This window comes from Hemiscyllium ocellatum, chromosome 2 (assembly GCF_020745735.1).
Source record: "Hemiscyllium ocellatum isolate sHemOce1 chromosome 2, sHemOce1.pat.X.cur, whole genome shotgun sequence".
Classification (NCBI taxonomy): domain Eukaryota; kingdom Metazoa; phylum Chordata; class Chondrichthyes; order Orectolobiformes; family Hemiscylliidae; genus Hemiscyllium; species Hemiscyllium ocellatum.
In genome coordinates, this window is record NC_083402.1 from 134,988,202 (window position 1) to 135,003,139 (window position 14,938).

Genomic DNA, 14,938 nt, shown 5'->3' on the forward strand with positions numbered 1-14,938 from the left:
ATTCTCCCATTTTATTTAGTATGTATATTACCTGATGCATCATGTTCTTATTATTTGTTGGAATGTTTATACAGTAATTTGTCTGCATCGATGGTATTTGTATTTATTCCTTAAAACTATTAATGAAACCAAACAAAAATAATTTTTGTTCCAATTTTAAGTTGTCTCTTACAATGTTTACAATAAACAATTCTGTTAGTGACATGAAGTTTGTTTGTATTTTGAAAGACGGTACATTAGTTACATAACAGTTCCAAACCATGTATTATTTACACTGCATTCTGTCAAAATCAGCCAATTTCAGTGGTGTGCACTAAGCCTTCTAGCTTAACTAGAAAATCACGTGATTTATTGTGACCATTTTTATCCACTCTCTTAGAATCAACTTTACTTGATTTATAAGCTAATTTATTTTGCCATTGGGTAATGCTAGTCAGTAGTATTGATCCAAGTAACTTTGTCGTATCCCTTCCCATGATCTACAGGAGAGATGATTCTGAATTGTCTCAGCTGATTGCATTCAAGTCTTATTACACCTTTGTGTCAGACCTTCCAGCCAGATGACTCCAGTTCCTGTTTTATACGCCTGCTGTTTCTGCAACTGTGGGGAAATATTACCATAAAACATATCTTCCTAACCTTGGTTTGAAATATAAAATTAGCTTCAATATAATGGATGTTTTTTTTTCCCCTTTTGAGTTGTAACAATGAGACCAAGACTCAATTATTTTATTATCTTGACTTGAGGAGAATTGGAGATCCTGCACTGGTGGGGTAGGGGGATGGGGGTTTGACATGTGGTAGACATGAAGGCAAGCATTAGAACATGGGAACAGATGCAGGCCATTCAACCCTTCAAGCCTGTTTTGCCATTCAACGACATGGCCTAACTCCATATGTCTGCCTTTGGCCCTTTAATACATTTGCTGAACAAAACATTGTATAAACAGGATTTAAATTTAACAACTGATCTGGCATCAACTACAATTCGTAGAAGAGAGTTTCAAATCTCTACCATACTTTGTAGGAGTCTTTCCTCACATCTCTTCTGAACAATAGGGCCCTAATTTTTTTTTTAACATTGCAGCACAATTTAAGCCATTTGGCCCTCGATGATCCACCGACTGTGAAACCAATCTGAGCCTATCTAACCTACACTATTTCATTTTCGTCTGAATGTCTATCCAATTATCATTTAAATGCCCTTAAAATTGGCGAGTTTACTACTGTCACAGGCAGTGCGTTCCATGCCCCTACTACTCTCTGAGTAAAGAAACAACCTCGAACATCTGTCCTATATCTTTCACCCCTTAATTTAAAGCGATGTCCCTCGTGCTCGCCATCACAATCTGAGGAAAAAGGCTCTCACTGCCCACCCTATCTAACCCTGTGATTATCTTATATGTCTCAATTAAGTCACCTCTCAATCCTCTCTCTAATGAAAACATCCTCATGTCCCTCAGCCCTTCCTCATAAGGCCTTCCTTACATACCAGGCAACATCCTAGTAAATCTGCTCTGAACCCTTTCCAATGCTTCCACACCCTTCCTGTAATGCGGTGACCAGAACTGTACACAATACTCCCAGAGCAGCTGCACCAGAGTTTTGTACAGCTACAGCATGACCTCATGGTTCAGAAACTCAATCCCTCTACTAATAAAAGCTAGCACACTTATGCCTTCTTAACAACCCTATCAACCTAGGTGGTAGCTTTCAGGGATCTATGTACATGGACACCAAGATCTCTCTGTTCACCTACATGACCATTAGCCCAGTATTCTGCAACAATGGACCCAAAACAATTCTTTGCGGTATGTCACTAGTAACTGAACTCCAGGATGACCATTTTCCATCAACCACCACCCTCTGTCTTCTTTCAGCTAACCAATCTTTGATCCAAACCACTAAATCACCCTCAATCCCATGCCTCCGTATTTTGTGCTATAGCCTACCATGGGGAACCTTATCAAATGCCTTACTGAAATCCATATGCACCACATCAGCTGCTTTATCCTCATCCACCTGTTTGGTCACCTTCTCAAAGAACTAATAAGGCTTGTGAGGTACGACCTACCCTTCACAAAATCATGTTGACTATCCCTAATTAATTAATTGTTAGACTATTCCCCCCAGATCTAGACTCTTCAATCAGTCTACCTTTACCTACCCTGCCTTCTCCTGAAGACACTGGATTTAAAGACAATAAATCACATAGTTGGAAGACTGAGTGAGCAAAGTGGAGAAACTGGGCAAGGGAGGAAACAGAGTGCAGAAGTAGTTGGGAAGCATATCCGTATTTTAGATATATAAAATCTCTATTTCAACCTGTATTCCTGATACTCCGAGACACATTAGTAAGAGAATAGCAGTTTTGACCTTTTGAGCTTTAACTCAGAAAAAATTGAAATTGCATTCAATTTATTTTCTCTCAGATCATCTAAGTGGGATGTCAGTTTTTTTATATCTACTTTGCATGCAGCATATTTTGCAACAGAACAAAGTTCTGAATAAACTATATTTTAATCAAGTGTTTGAAGATTGACTTAAACTGCATCTTTCCCATCAGCCTTCCTTATGGATTGCAAAGTTTGGAACAGAATTTCTGCTGTGGGTTTGTCCCATTTAGCCAAAGATATTTTGGAACTTATTTCAAATTGAAATTTAAAAAAGCAGTTCAAATCACACGAGATCACATGATTGGAAAGATAAAGCATATAAAGGGCTTTACTACTGAACTCTGTTAATTTTGCTTGTTTGATTAGTTTAGGCAGACATTTGTTCTACTGTTAGTATGAAGTCTTGAGGAATCTGATTAAATGCATATTCATGTGATGATATAGCTCTCTATAACAAAAATATATAATTATCCCTTGCAAAGCACATTAACAGAGAGACTCAGACAAATTAAATTACAAGAACCTGCGATATTTGATGTTAAAGTAAAATGAACGATTTCATGCAAATGTGCAATTTTCATGTTGCAAACAGCAAAACACTTTCATGTGAATTATGTAAATTTGCACAGTCAGAACCATTGGGAGTAATACCAACAGAACAATGCCTTTCAAACAAGCGTGCTTGTATTGTGTTCTACAGACGTTTAATTGGTGAATTCTAAATGTATTGAGATTTTCCTTGTCCTGCTTTGGTCTGTTACCAATTAATTGGTAACGGATGATTGCTTCGCTAATGACGATTATTGCTGGATTGTGCGTTACGATCCACTTCGGAAGAATAAACTGATTCCTTTCTTTGTCCCATTCCTTGACTGGTCACAGCAAAGTCTGAGGGCTGAATCCTCCCTGGCCCTGAAGGCTATGAATCAGTTGGGAATTTACCGTGAAAATGTGGAATCAAAAGAGATGATGAGTGAACAAAAATCTGATTTTTCACCAAGGTTTTGATGGCGAGATAAGCATCTTGCTGGTGTGCAATGAGGGGTTTATTTATGTGCATGAAACATCTCACTATTAAGTAATTGCACCTTATATGCTTTTTGCCATTTTCCAAGGCAGCAGAGAGAAATGAGATGGTGATAATTCCCAACATGAAAGTGTGATGGGCATCTGGCAGCTGCAGTTCACCAGCCTCGTCTCCAGGCTTCTGTCTTGGCCAACATTCCCCAATATCTCAACACACATTCCATTGGAGTTGCCTGCTTGCAGCCTCTATCCAGGGAGGCTGGAATTTTCAAAGCACCAGTATCACCACATTGTCGGACGTAGTCATAGAGTCAGAGAACAGTTCAATACTGCAACATGCAGTTGACTAATGTTTTACATTGCAATGTTGCTGCCGGGCCACTGAGTGTGGGGACAGAGATACCCATGGAACAGACTGTATTCGTGGCTCTTAGCTCATTTACTTAGAACTTTGTGCCTACTTGGATACTCACAGCATCTCTGCCTTGCCTTACCTCACCTTCTTTTAGTGCAGATGTATAGCTAAGCAGCTTGTTATTTTTGGCATGCAATGAACAGTCAAGGGGGACTATAATCCTTCAGGAAAGGTGATATTAAGAAGCAATTGTTCAAAACAGAAAGCCCTAGTTCTCATTTGATCTCTGAATTGGTCTCACCTATCAGACAATATAGTTCCTCTATCCTATCAAATCTTCCAATATTCTGAGATATCATAATTAGATCACGGCAGTAGCCTTTTATAACTTATGAAATACAAAGAAAAGTGTCAATATTTGCTTTGGATCAGGAGCATAAAATTCCTTGCTCCGTTGACATGACCCAGGTGAAAGTGTCTTTGAACTGCAGGTTTCTTAGGAGTCATTGAAGGCAAATCCAAAATTAGGGTAGAGGCTTGGTCCCAGAGGTGGGTCTTAGAGTGCTGGTACTTTGTCTAAGATATGAAGACAAATATAAACCATCCCTTCAGCTCACTGTTGCCTGGGCCAACTTAATGACAATCCATACATCCCACTAATTTGTCATTTTCTCTTCGGCCTACCATGTCAACTCACCCAGTATTCACCATGGGCAGACTTCAGGACACGTGCTAAGATGAGTCATAGAGATGTGCAGCATGAAAACAGATGCATTGTTCAAACTCAGGGAAAACAACCTCAGACTATTCAGTCTCTCCTTATAGCTCAAACCCTCAAACACTGGTAACATTCTTATAAATCTTTTTCTGCACCCTTTTATGTTTAACAACATTTTCCTATAGGAGGGAGACCAGAATTGAATGCAGTGTTCCAAAAGTGGCCTAACCAATCTCCTGTACATTTGCAACATGACCTCCCAACTCCTAACACAATGCTCTGACCAATAAAGGAAAGCATACCAAACGCCGCTTTCACTATCCTGTCTACCTGCGACTCCATTTGCAAGGAATTAAAGTTAAGTTCTTAAGTATCAATTGAAGTAATCACTTTATAAAATGAGCTCATTTATAATAGTCATGCAGATTCTATGAAGAAACTATTTGAATGTAAGTGGCAAACTGATTTATCTTTCTCCATCTTTTGCCAAAAGTTCTTTTAATTCTGAGATACAGTGCACTGAATACCTCACCCTGGTTTATTTTGGTCATCTATTCTCTTCATTCGCCTTCTTTCCTGTCAATTTCCCCCCATTTTCCTTCTCACAATCCTGACAGCCCTAACTCCAAGGTGTCAACTGTGGGTCACATTCATAGTCCTGACTAACTTGAGTGGAGTCATGGAATCAAATTCCACTGAAACAATTGATCATGTAATTAAGGCTGACATTACTAGCGACAGTACTGACAGAGTGTCTGAAGTGCCATCGTACCAGGTGGATGTTAAAGGTCACATGTCTGTAGATCGAAGAAGAGCATCAAAAGGGACTAGATTAGGTTAGGATATCTGGTTGGCATGGAAGAGTTGGACTGAAGCATCTGTTTCTGTGCTATACACCTCTATGACTTAAGCAGCAGTAATTCCTCAACTAACATCCAAAACGATATGATCTATTCAGAATGTAGTTGTTGCTTGTGAGACCTGGTGTGCAAATTGACTGCCACACTTGCTGCACGACTACAATGATTGGATTTCAAAAGTACTTAACTGACTTTAGATTGCAAAAGGCAGTACTGAAATTGGATATGAAATAACTCCATGAAGGCTGTATCCAGTCAACAAGTCACCTTTTATTTACACGTTAATAATACATGACATTAAGACCACTCGCACAGAGCCAATTCCTCAAGTGAACAGAACTCATGAAGCTCCTGTTCTTTTTTTTTCTTTTTTTCTTTTTCTCTTTACCCCCACACTCCCGCTTAACTACGTTAGTGCTTATTTTTTCCCCAGCACCCATGGTGTGTGTGTGTGTGTGTGTGCAGGTGTGAGACACAGTGAAAGATACAAGGTGTACAAATCTTTATTCAAATTTCCACCACCAGGAAGAAAGGAAAGACCCGAGTGACCAGTGACAAGCAGTGCCCTTAACATCAAAGGGCAATGCTGTGTGATCAAACAGTGAAGGGGAGGGCAGGGATTAAATCAAAATAGAATGCTCCTGTTCTTATCAGTCAGCCAGGGCTCCCTGATTGGACCATGTGAACATTCACAATCAGGGAACTCATATTTAGTGATATCCACCTGGCTGACCTTATTACAATCACAACAGTATAAAAGCCATTTATTTTCTTTTTGCTTTTTGTGCCATAGTTTCATGCACCCTAACCAATTTATGAACCCGAGTACAGGTTTGGACATGCTATTTAACTATGGTAATTCAGGTGAATATTATTCTCACCTCCAACCTGAACTGTTTATAGTCATCTATTTGTAGCAGCGGTTGCTGGAAAGCAGTTACAAGTTAGACCCAGGCTTAGCTTCCTACCCTAACCCAAGGATGGTAAAGTCAATTGTGGCATTCCGCACTCCTGCTCTACAGGAGATAAACCCAGGAGGAGAAAGTGAGGTCTGCAGATGCTGGAGATCAGAGCTGAAAATGTGTTGCTGGAAAAGCACAGCAGGTCAGGCAGCATCCAAGGAACAGGAAATTTGACATTTCGAGCATAAGCCCTTCATCAGGAATGAGGAAAGTGTGTCCAGCAGGCTAAGATAAAAGGTAGGGGGGAGGGGCGATGGAGATGTGATAGGTGGAAGGAAGTCAAGGTGAGGGTGATAGGCCGGAGTGGGGTGGGGGCGGAGAGGTTAGGAAGAAGATTGCAGGTTAGGAGGGCGGTACCAGTAAATTGAATCCAGGTCCACCTTCATCTGTATGGTTTCAATCATTCATCCCATTGACATTTTTTACTCCATGGCTTTCTCCGGATTGAGCTTCAGGCCACTGGGATTCATTGTTCCGCACTATAAATGTACAAAGGCCACTTTTCTAGCTGATCCTTCATTTCCTTGAGAGAATTGATCAAATAGAATCGGAAAGTAAGTTTTTTTTTAGCAAATCAGCATCTTTCAGGACTTTGATTTGCTTTGAGATTGTGAGTAATGGATGTTTGTTTTGAATTGATATTTAGGACTTTAGCATTTAGTATCTATTCCTAATTGTCTTTGAGCTGGATAACTTGTTAGGCCATTTTAGAAGGCAGTAAAGTGATAGTGAGCTACGGTTCATTTGGTCACCTTACTGTCATAGTTCATTATTTTGATCCAGTCTACAGGGCAACAGATCTGAAATTGAAAATTGGAGTAAGACTGGGTTACTCTTTTTCAGATGTCATGGAATTAAAGTAGGCCTAATGACCTCCTCCTGTGCTGTAAATATTTTTCTATTGCCTCTGACAACTGAATGGAAGTTCAAATGCAATGGTTTGTAAAAAGGACCTTTATTGAATTTAGTACAGTTCATACACATCTTCAGTGAACAACAGATAACTTTACATGGTCTTAGTAAAGCTATATAATGAGGGTGCAATTTCAGTAAACTCATAGTTGTGAACTACTAAAGTAATACGGAGTCATAGCTTTTTCTTGGATTATGAAGCTCATTAAATTTCACAATTTGAGATCAATTCTGCCTAATTATGTGGAAAAGTTGATTAAGGTACACTTCATCATAAGAAGAATAATCCATTAAATACAATGTGGAGAAATTGCATTGTGGGGACTTGAGATTGTGTAAGTGCTTGGCAGGTCTACAACCTACCAACCTTTGGGAAGTTGACGGAAATGAAATCGGGAGGATATATTCTAATTATGAATGTTATATTACAGCACAGTTTTATCTGAGAAACCCAGGTGATGGGGAAAGTCATCCAATATGTTGAGGACTTTCGTGGAAATTTAAAAGATTAACTTCATCAAGAACTGGTTAAATTTAGAAAACAGGAGGGAGGAAAGACAGAGCAAGGGAGTATTCTCTAGCCTTGAAATGTCATGTGTTGTGTTAACTTGAAGGGATAAATCAAATTGCGAGTTGAGGCATGCTGAATTTTATGGGGCGCCATGCTGTGGGCAGTGTTAATTACTTTGAAGTGAAACCTCCATCCCGTTCATGGGAAGAAATTCTGCCTTAGTGAGCTGCTGCCCCATCAGGTGACCAGTGGCTCAGTAACCCAGCTGTCCCACTGAGGCTGGCCACTGTTGCCAATACAGGTGCTCTCCAAAATTAATGATCTGAAGTAAGTTGTTGGGTGGAGATCTCAGCGAGGGGAATGATTGGCTGGGTTTGATGTCTGGAAAGGGTAGTGTTAAAGGGGTCCATGGAGGGTCCTTCCAATGGGCCTTTAAGACCTATGAAAGAGATATACCATCTCTCTCCCCTCCCCTCAACCTCCCAAGGGGATCAACGGACCCAAGGTCAAATGTGTGTTACCTGATGGCTCATGCATCACCTTAAAATTTCAGACAGATTGGAGATAGAAAACCACTTGATTTATGTGTTTCCTGCCTTAAAGCCCATGAACAGGGGAACATAAAATTCAGCTCAAGATATAACCTCACTTAAAATCAGCAAATCTTTGCAACTGCAATGCGATGGAATCATGTAATTCATGATGTAATTGACCATAAAACTCTTTGTAAGGAAACCGACACCAGTCTACCATGAGCATGTGCAGAGTGAGGTGTTGGAAACTATATTAGAGAGCTGTATATGATAAACTAATGTGTACAAGTGTGAATTGAAGAATGTAATTGTGCTTAAAGCCTTGAGGACCCTTGTGTAGAGAACTGGAGCAAGCACATTTATAAGCAGTTTATATACCGCACCTACCGGGAGATTAGATTCAGTGAGTTAAGTGCTCAATTATAAAGGTATAATGCAAATAGTATGAGTATTGTGCCAAGTACCTCCTGAAATCTATTCATGGGTTAATCCTACAGTTTTTCTTGCATTATGACTTGTATCTGAAATGTAAAAGCACAGCGTTTGGATAATGTAAGGAAAATTAAGCATTTCACTCTGAATTAAATCTTATTTGCATGCACAACTCTCAATACTCATCTCTTTTATCCTCTCAATAAAAATATCACCAGACTCTGTTACGTGCATTAAACTAACTGAAGAATATTTTTCCGGGGTACAGTGCCACCTATGGGAAAAGAAATGGGAATAAGTAATGGACTTTCATTAAAAAAAAGTGAGACAACAACAGAATGCTGAACTTACCTTTGATTTTTCGTTATGTTTTGCATCACTGTTCTCCATGCAGGACTTATTGTGACTGTGTTCCCCTTCTCAGTGATTAATTCAGAGCAATAACCTCTAGGGAAGCAATACAAAATGCAGATTTAGTTGCATAGGTAATAATTCTACACTATGTATGTGAGTCATTAAAAAAGTTGCAGTAGTTTTCAAAAATGCATTCCTGTCATGCAGATTTACTTGTTGCACTGAAACTGGATTTAAGTGTGTTCACTGTTTTTCAGAGTGGTTCCTTAGTAATGACACTCCAGCCTTCAGGTAAAGGTTCTGGGATCACTCTCACAACAGGGATTTGAGCACATAATATTAGGATGACAGTGCAGGACTGAAGGAGTGCTGCACGTTAGATCAGATATTAAACCATGACGCCATCTAACCTCTCAGGTAGTTAGAAATGGTTTGATAATACAATTGCAAAATATATTTATTTCACATCGATCATCACTGAAATTGATTATCTGGATTTCCTTATTGCTATTTGTGGGAGCTCTGTGCAAATTAACTGAAGTTGTTTCCTGCATCTGTAAAAGATAATAAAAACATGCAGAACGTGAATAAATCACAGTTCACGACTTTATATTTCAAAGTGACGAATGATGAGTGGGACTGGTAATGGGAGGGAGAGTAGAATGCAGGGAAATGGGGAAGAAAAGACAGAGTTAGAAACTTGTTTACTCCCTCCTAAAATGCCACCTCAGACCAAACCAGAGTCAGCACTGATTTAGTACTCACCTGCAAGCATTAGCATAGAAACCCCGAGGTTCCAGGATCCAATTATTTAACTTCAAAGACTGTAAGTTCACGTACAGTGGGTGCATTTTGCACTCCCCAGAAATATCCCTGCTACGTGGGAATTTCCACCGGTTCTCCCTGGAGCTCCGCTGGTTGTTTCTGCTGCCAAACGGCTTTGCTACCTTCCTCGTCTCTGACAGTGCCAACCTATAGGCAACAAGTAGTGGCTCATCCTGAGAGTTTGTGTCAAGGCAGTAGAGGCTTTGAGTCAGAGCATCGTGTAATACCAGACTCCCACTGTCATCAGTAAACTGGAACTGAAATCCTATCACATCCAATGTCCACTGTCTCAGGATGGTGGAAACATTAAACGTGTCATATCCAGAAGATGGCAGCTCACTCAGATTCAAAATCTTCTTGTCAAGTGGATCACTGATGGTGAGGTTTTTCCCTTCCAAACCAATATTATGTACGGTTACATTAACCGTCAGAGACTTCGGATGGAGAGTTCTTCGCAATAGCACCAGCTCTGCTGCCACCATGGAGGGCTTGAGTTTGGAAATGTTGAACCATATCCATCCTGGATTGTCATATTCAGGAACTGAAGTAAACATAAGCAAAATTGGTTAAATTTATCAATCAGTATGAGGTGTGTTTAATTCCTTTATCAAAGATTTCGTTTGCTACATTTCCAATATCCCACCGGTCATAACGCTTCAGTACATTGCAGGTGCTATTTAAATTAAAGTAATTGCTGTGATAGGGTTAGCAATGGAACATTTGTATTGAATTGAGCTTTTTAGTCCTCTCCCATCAGTAGAGATTTCTGATGCATCAATAGATAATTGTAGAAAGGAGAAAGAAGATCAAATATTAAATTCACGAGATTGAAGTATTTTTATGCTTTGATCAAACTTTTCAGTCTCTTTGCTACTGCTTTACCTGAGTCGGGATTGCTTTTTTAGATATTTTGCTGTAAATTCTAATTTCTGTTTTAACTTATTTAGTTTACATCTTCACTTCACAATTGATGCTGTGGTCTACCATTATGCTCTGTGGCAAAACAACCACAATGATTTTGCGTTTCTTTTGTGCTGGTTTTTTGAGTACAGTCTGATGATGGAGAATTTGCCCACTGTTTATTTTTCCCTCATTCACATGATGTGGAAGTCACTGGTTTGGCCAACATTTATTGCCCATCCCTAATTGCCCAGAGAGCAGTTGTGGGTCTGGAGTTACATGTAGGTCAGAGCAGGCAAAGTAGCAATTTCCTTCCCTAAAGAGTGTTAGCGTATCAGATATATTTTTCCAAAACTCAACAATGGTTTCATGTTGATACATAATTCCAGATTTTTACTGAATTCAAATATTAATGAATTCAAACACTGTCTGCCATGGGGGTGGAACCAGGTTCCCAGGACATTTAGGTAAAAACAATGACTGCAGATGCTGGAAACCAGATTCTGGATCGGTGGTGCTGGAAGAGCACAGCAGTTCAGGCAGCATCCAACGAGCAGCGAAATCGACGTTTCGGGCAAAAGCCCTTCATCAGGAATAAAGGCAGTGAGCTGGAAGCATGGAGAGATAAGCTAGAGGAGGGTGGGGTGGGGAGAGAGTAGCATAGAGTACAATGGGTGAGTGGGGGAGGAGATAAAGGTGATAGGTCAGGGAGGAGAGGGTGGAGTGGATAGGTGGAAAAGAAGATAGGCAGGTCAGACAAGTCCGGACAAGTCTTGGGGACAGTGCTGAACTGGAAGTTTGAAACTAGGATGAGGTGGGGAAGGGGAAATGAGGAAGCTGTTGAAGTCCACATTGACGCCCTGGCGTTGAAGTGTCCGAGGCTCCTCTGGCTTATAGAACATAGAACATAGAACAATACAGCACAGAACAGGCCCTTCGGCCCACGATGTTGTGCCGAACATCTATCCTAGATTAAGCACCCATCCATGTACCTATCCAATTGCCGCTTAAAGGTCGTCAATGATTCTGACTCTACCACTGCCACGGGCAGCGCATTCCATGCCCCCACCACTCTCTGGGTAAAGAACCCACCCCTGACATCTCCCCTATACCTTCCACCCTTCACCTTAAATTTATGTCCCCTTGTAATACTCTGTTGTACCCGGGGAAAAAGTTTCTGACTGTCTACTCTATCTATTCCTCTGATTATCTTATAAACCTCTATCAAGTCACCCCTCATCCTTCGCCGTTCTAACGAGAAAAGGTCGAGAACTCTCAACCTATCCTCGTACGACCTATTCTCCATTCCAGGCAACATCCTGGTAAATCTTCTCTGCACCCTCTCCAAAGCTTCCACATCTTTCCTAAAGTGAGGCGACCAGAACTGCACACAGTACTCCAAATGTGGCCTAACCAAAGTCCTGTACAGCTGCAACATCACTTCACGACTCTTGAATTCAATCCCTCTGCTAATGAATGCTAATACACCATAGGCCTTCTTACAAGCTCTATCCACCTGAGTGGCAACTTTCAAAGATCTATGTACATAGACCCCAAGATCCCTCTGTTCCTCCACCTGACTAAGAACTCTACCATTAACCCTGTATTCTGCATTCTTATTTGTTCTTCCAAAATGGACAACCTCACACTTGGCAGGGTTGAACTCCATCTGCCACTCCTCAGCCCAGCTCTGCATCATATCTAAGTCCCTTTGCAGCCGACAACAGCCCTCCTCACTGTCCACAACTCCACCAATCTTCGTATCATCTGCAAATTTACTGACCCACCCTTCGACTCCCTCATCCAAGTCATTAATAAAAATTACAAACAGCAGAGGACCCAGAACTGATCCCTGCGGAACTCCACTTGTAACTGGACTCCAGGCTGAATATTTACCATCTACCACCACTCTCTGACTTCGACCGGTTAGCCAGTTTTCAATCCAATTGGCCAAGTTTCCCTCTATCCCATGCCTCCTGACTTTCCGCATAAGCCTACCAAGGGGAACATTATCAAATGCCTTACTAAAATCCATGTACACTACATCCACTGCTCTACCCTCATCCACATGCTTCGTCACCTCCTCAAAGAATTCAATAAGACTTGTAAGGCAAGACCTACCCTTCACAAATCTGTGCTGGCTGTCCCTAATCAAGCAGTGTCTTTCCAGATACTCATAAATCCTATCCCTCAGTACCCTTTCCATTACTTTGCCTACCACAGAAGTAAGACTAACTGGCCTGTAATTCCCGGGGTTATCCCTATTCCCTTTTTTGAACAGGGGCACAACATTCGCTACTCTCCAGTCCCCTGGTACCACCCCCGTTGACAGTGAAGACGAAAAGATCATTGCCAAAGGTACTGCAATTTCCTCTCTTGCTTCCCACATAATCCTAGGATATATCCCGTCAGGCCCAGGGGACTTGTCTATCCTCAAGTAGTTCAAAATGTCCAACACATGTTCCTTCCTAACAAGTATCTCTTCTAGCTTACCAGTCCGTTTCACACTCTCCTCTTCAACAATACGGTCCCTCTCGTTCGTAAATACTGAAGAAAAGTACTTGTTCAAGACCTCTCCTATCTCTTCCGACTCAATACACAATCTCCCACTACTGTCCTTGATCGGACCTACCCTCGTTCTCGTCATTCTCATGTTTCTCACATACGCATAAAATGCCTTGGGGTTATCCTTGATCCTATCCGCCAAGGATTTTTCATGCCCTCTCTTAGCTCTCCTAATCCCTTTCTTCAGGTCCCTTCTGGCTATCCTGTATCCCTCCACTGCTCTGTCTGAACCCTGTTTCCTCAACCTTATGTAAGCCTCCTTCTTCCTCTTTACTAGACATTCAACCTCCCTCGTCAACCAACGCTCCCTCACACGACCATTTCTTTACACGATTATCTCTCCATGCTTCCAGCTCACTGCCTTTATCACAGGACATTTACCTGAGTCTCCAGATTAACAGTCTTATTTCAGAAGTCAAAATAGTAATGATATAATCTATGCTAATCGTTTGATGCAGTGTGGAGGGAATGTGCATTGTTGAGTGTGATTTTAAATAAGATATTGAACTCTGATACTTGAGTAGAATTTTAGGTTTTTGGCAACCTTTGAGGATTTAAGTCAATGTTTCTTCATTGATGATATTATGATTGATCATCGCCTATTTTGCTTCTTGTGTGACATCAATAAAGGGTCTGGACCATTTTTCAAAAAATATTTTAATCTTCCACTTATGCCATCAGATGTTTTTAATGTATTATGCATCCAACCAATGAAAGTCATATTTCTGGCTCAAAGTGAATTCCCCAGTAACTTGCAATAAATTCTTAAAGTCAATTTTTTCCTTCCTTCCTTGTTGGGTATAGCTGGACATATGCTCAGACATTTACAGCAAATAACCAAGCAAGGCAAGAATTTAGTGCTAAAAATAGATTTTATGAAAATATTGAGCCTTACAAACTGTATAAACAATTATATTATAATACACTGTACCTTTGATACTGCGGAAGCTTTGCACCAGAGTTCCCTCAGTGGTAGTGGAGTCCTTGGTTTCTGATGAGCTGAGTTGCTGATAGATCAGTCTCATGTAAGGGTGAAGCTTGGTACGTCGTGGAAATGTAAGCGTGTTTATATGTAACATTTCCAAAATGGCTTTACTGAATGGTTGCTGTACTTCATGATTGTCTGCATAGGAATTTGTTACGTCTGACGCCAAGAAGCAGACAAACAACAAAGCTCCAGAGAGAAAGTCGAACGGTCCCATTGGCATTCTGTTTCTAAGCTCAGTTTTCCCTTCACAGCACACCCTTGGCTGAGTGCGATGTGTGCCCTGATCCTAGAGGAAGAGGAGGGGTGGGAGTAATGATGAACTTCAGCCAGGAAACTGTTGCTAATTAATTGCAAATTCTTGAAACGTTTGGCAGGTTTTGAAACTCATTAGTAGCATTATGAAACAGCAGGAAATCTTCAGTGAACCCTCCAGAGACTGAGAAATATGTTTGGAGTGCAATAAACCACTGGACACCGCAAAAGCTTTACTGCTGGGTGATCTATTAGCACTCCAAGTATTTTCCAGCTTGATTTGTACTTTACTTTTTCAAAAATATAATTTTTCTTTGATCTCTGTGGGTCACATCCCATTCGGATTGAA

General features: G+C 40.7%; 1 protein-coding gene across 2 annotated transcripts; it reads right to left on the reverse strand.

Annotated features, from left to right (window-relative positions):
* Positions 1-5,620: 5,620 nt before the first annotated feature.
* LOC132829063 (bone morphogenetic protein 2) lies at positions 5,621-14,612 on the reverse strand. Of its 2 annotated transcripts, none has more exons than XM_060846366.1 (4): positions 14,281-14,612; positions 9,825-10,425; positions 9,057-9,152; positions 5,621-6,840 (listed from the first exon to the last, which is right to left on the reverse strand). In XM_060846366.1, exons 1-4 carry the CDS (start codon positions 14,555-14,557, stop codon positions 6,834-6,836), a joined length of 981 nt encoding a protein of 326 aa, XP_060702349.1. In that variant the 5' UTR covers positions 14,558-14,612; the 3' UTR covers positions 5,621-6,833. The 2 variants fall into 2 exon arrangements, with proteins under 2 accessions (XP_060702349.1, XP_060702340.1); XM_060846357.1 differs by lacking the exon at positions 5,621-6,840 and adding an exon at positions 7,273-8,979.
* Between the last annotated feature and the right edge of the window lie 326 nt (positions 14,613-14,938).

Excerpts from the sequence above, each read along its gene's own strand:
- LOC132829063 (XM_060846357.1), bottom strand. The coding sequence starts at position 14,557 with ATGCCAATGGGACCGTTCGACTTTCTCTCTGGAGCTTTGTTGTTTGTC. Across the intron at positions 9,153-9,824 it reads TTCTATGCTAATGCTTGCAG|AGGTTATTGCTCTGAATTAA; the intron begins GTGAGTACTAAA and ends TTGCTTCCCTAG. Across the intron at positions 8,980-9,056 it reads AACATAACGAAAAATCAAAG|GTGGCACTGTACCCCGGAAA; the intron begins GTAAGTTCAGCA and ends CTTTTCCCATAG.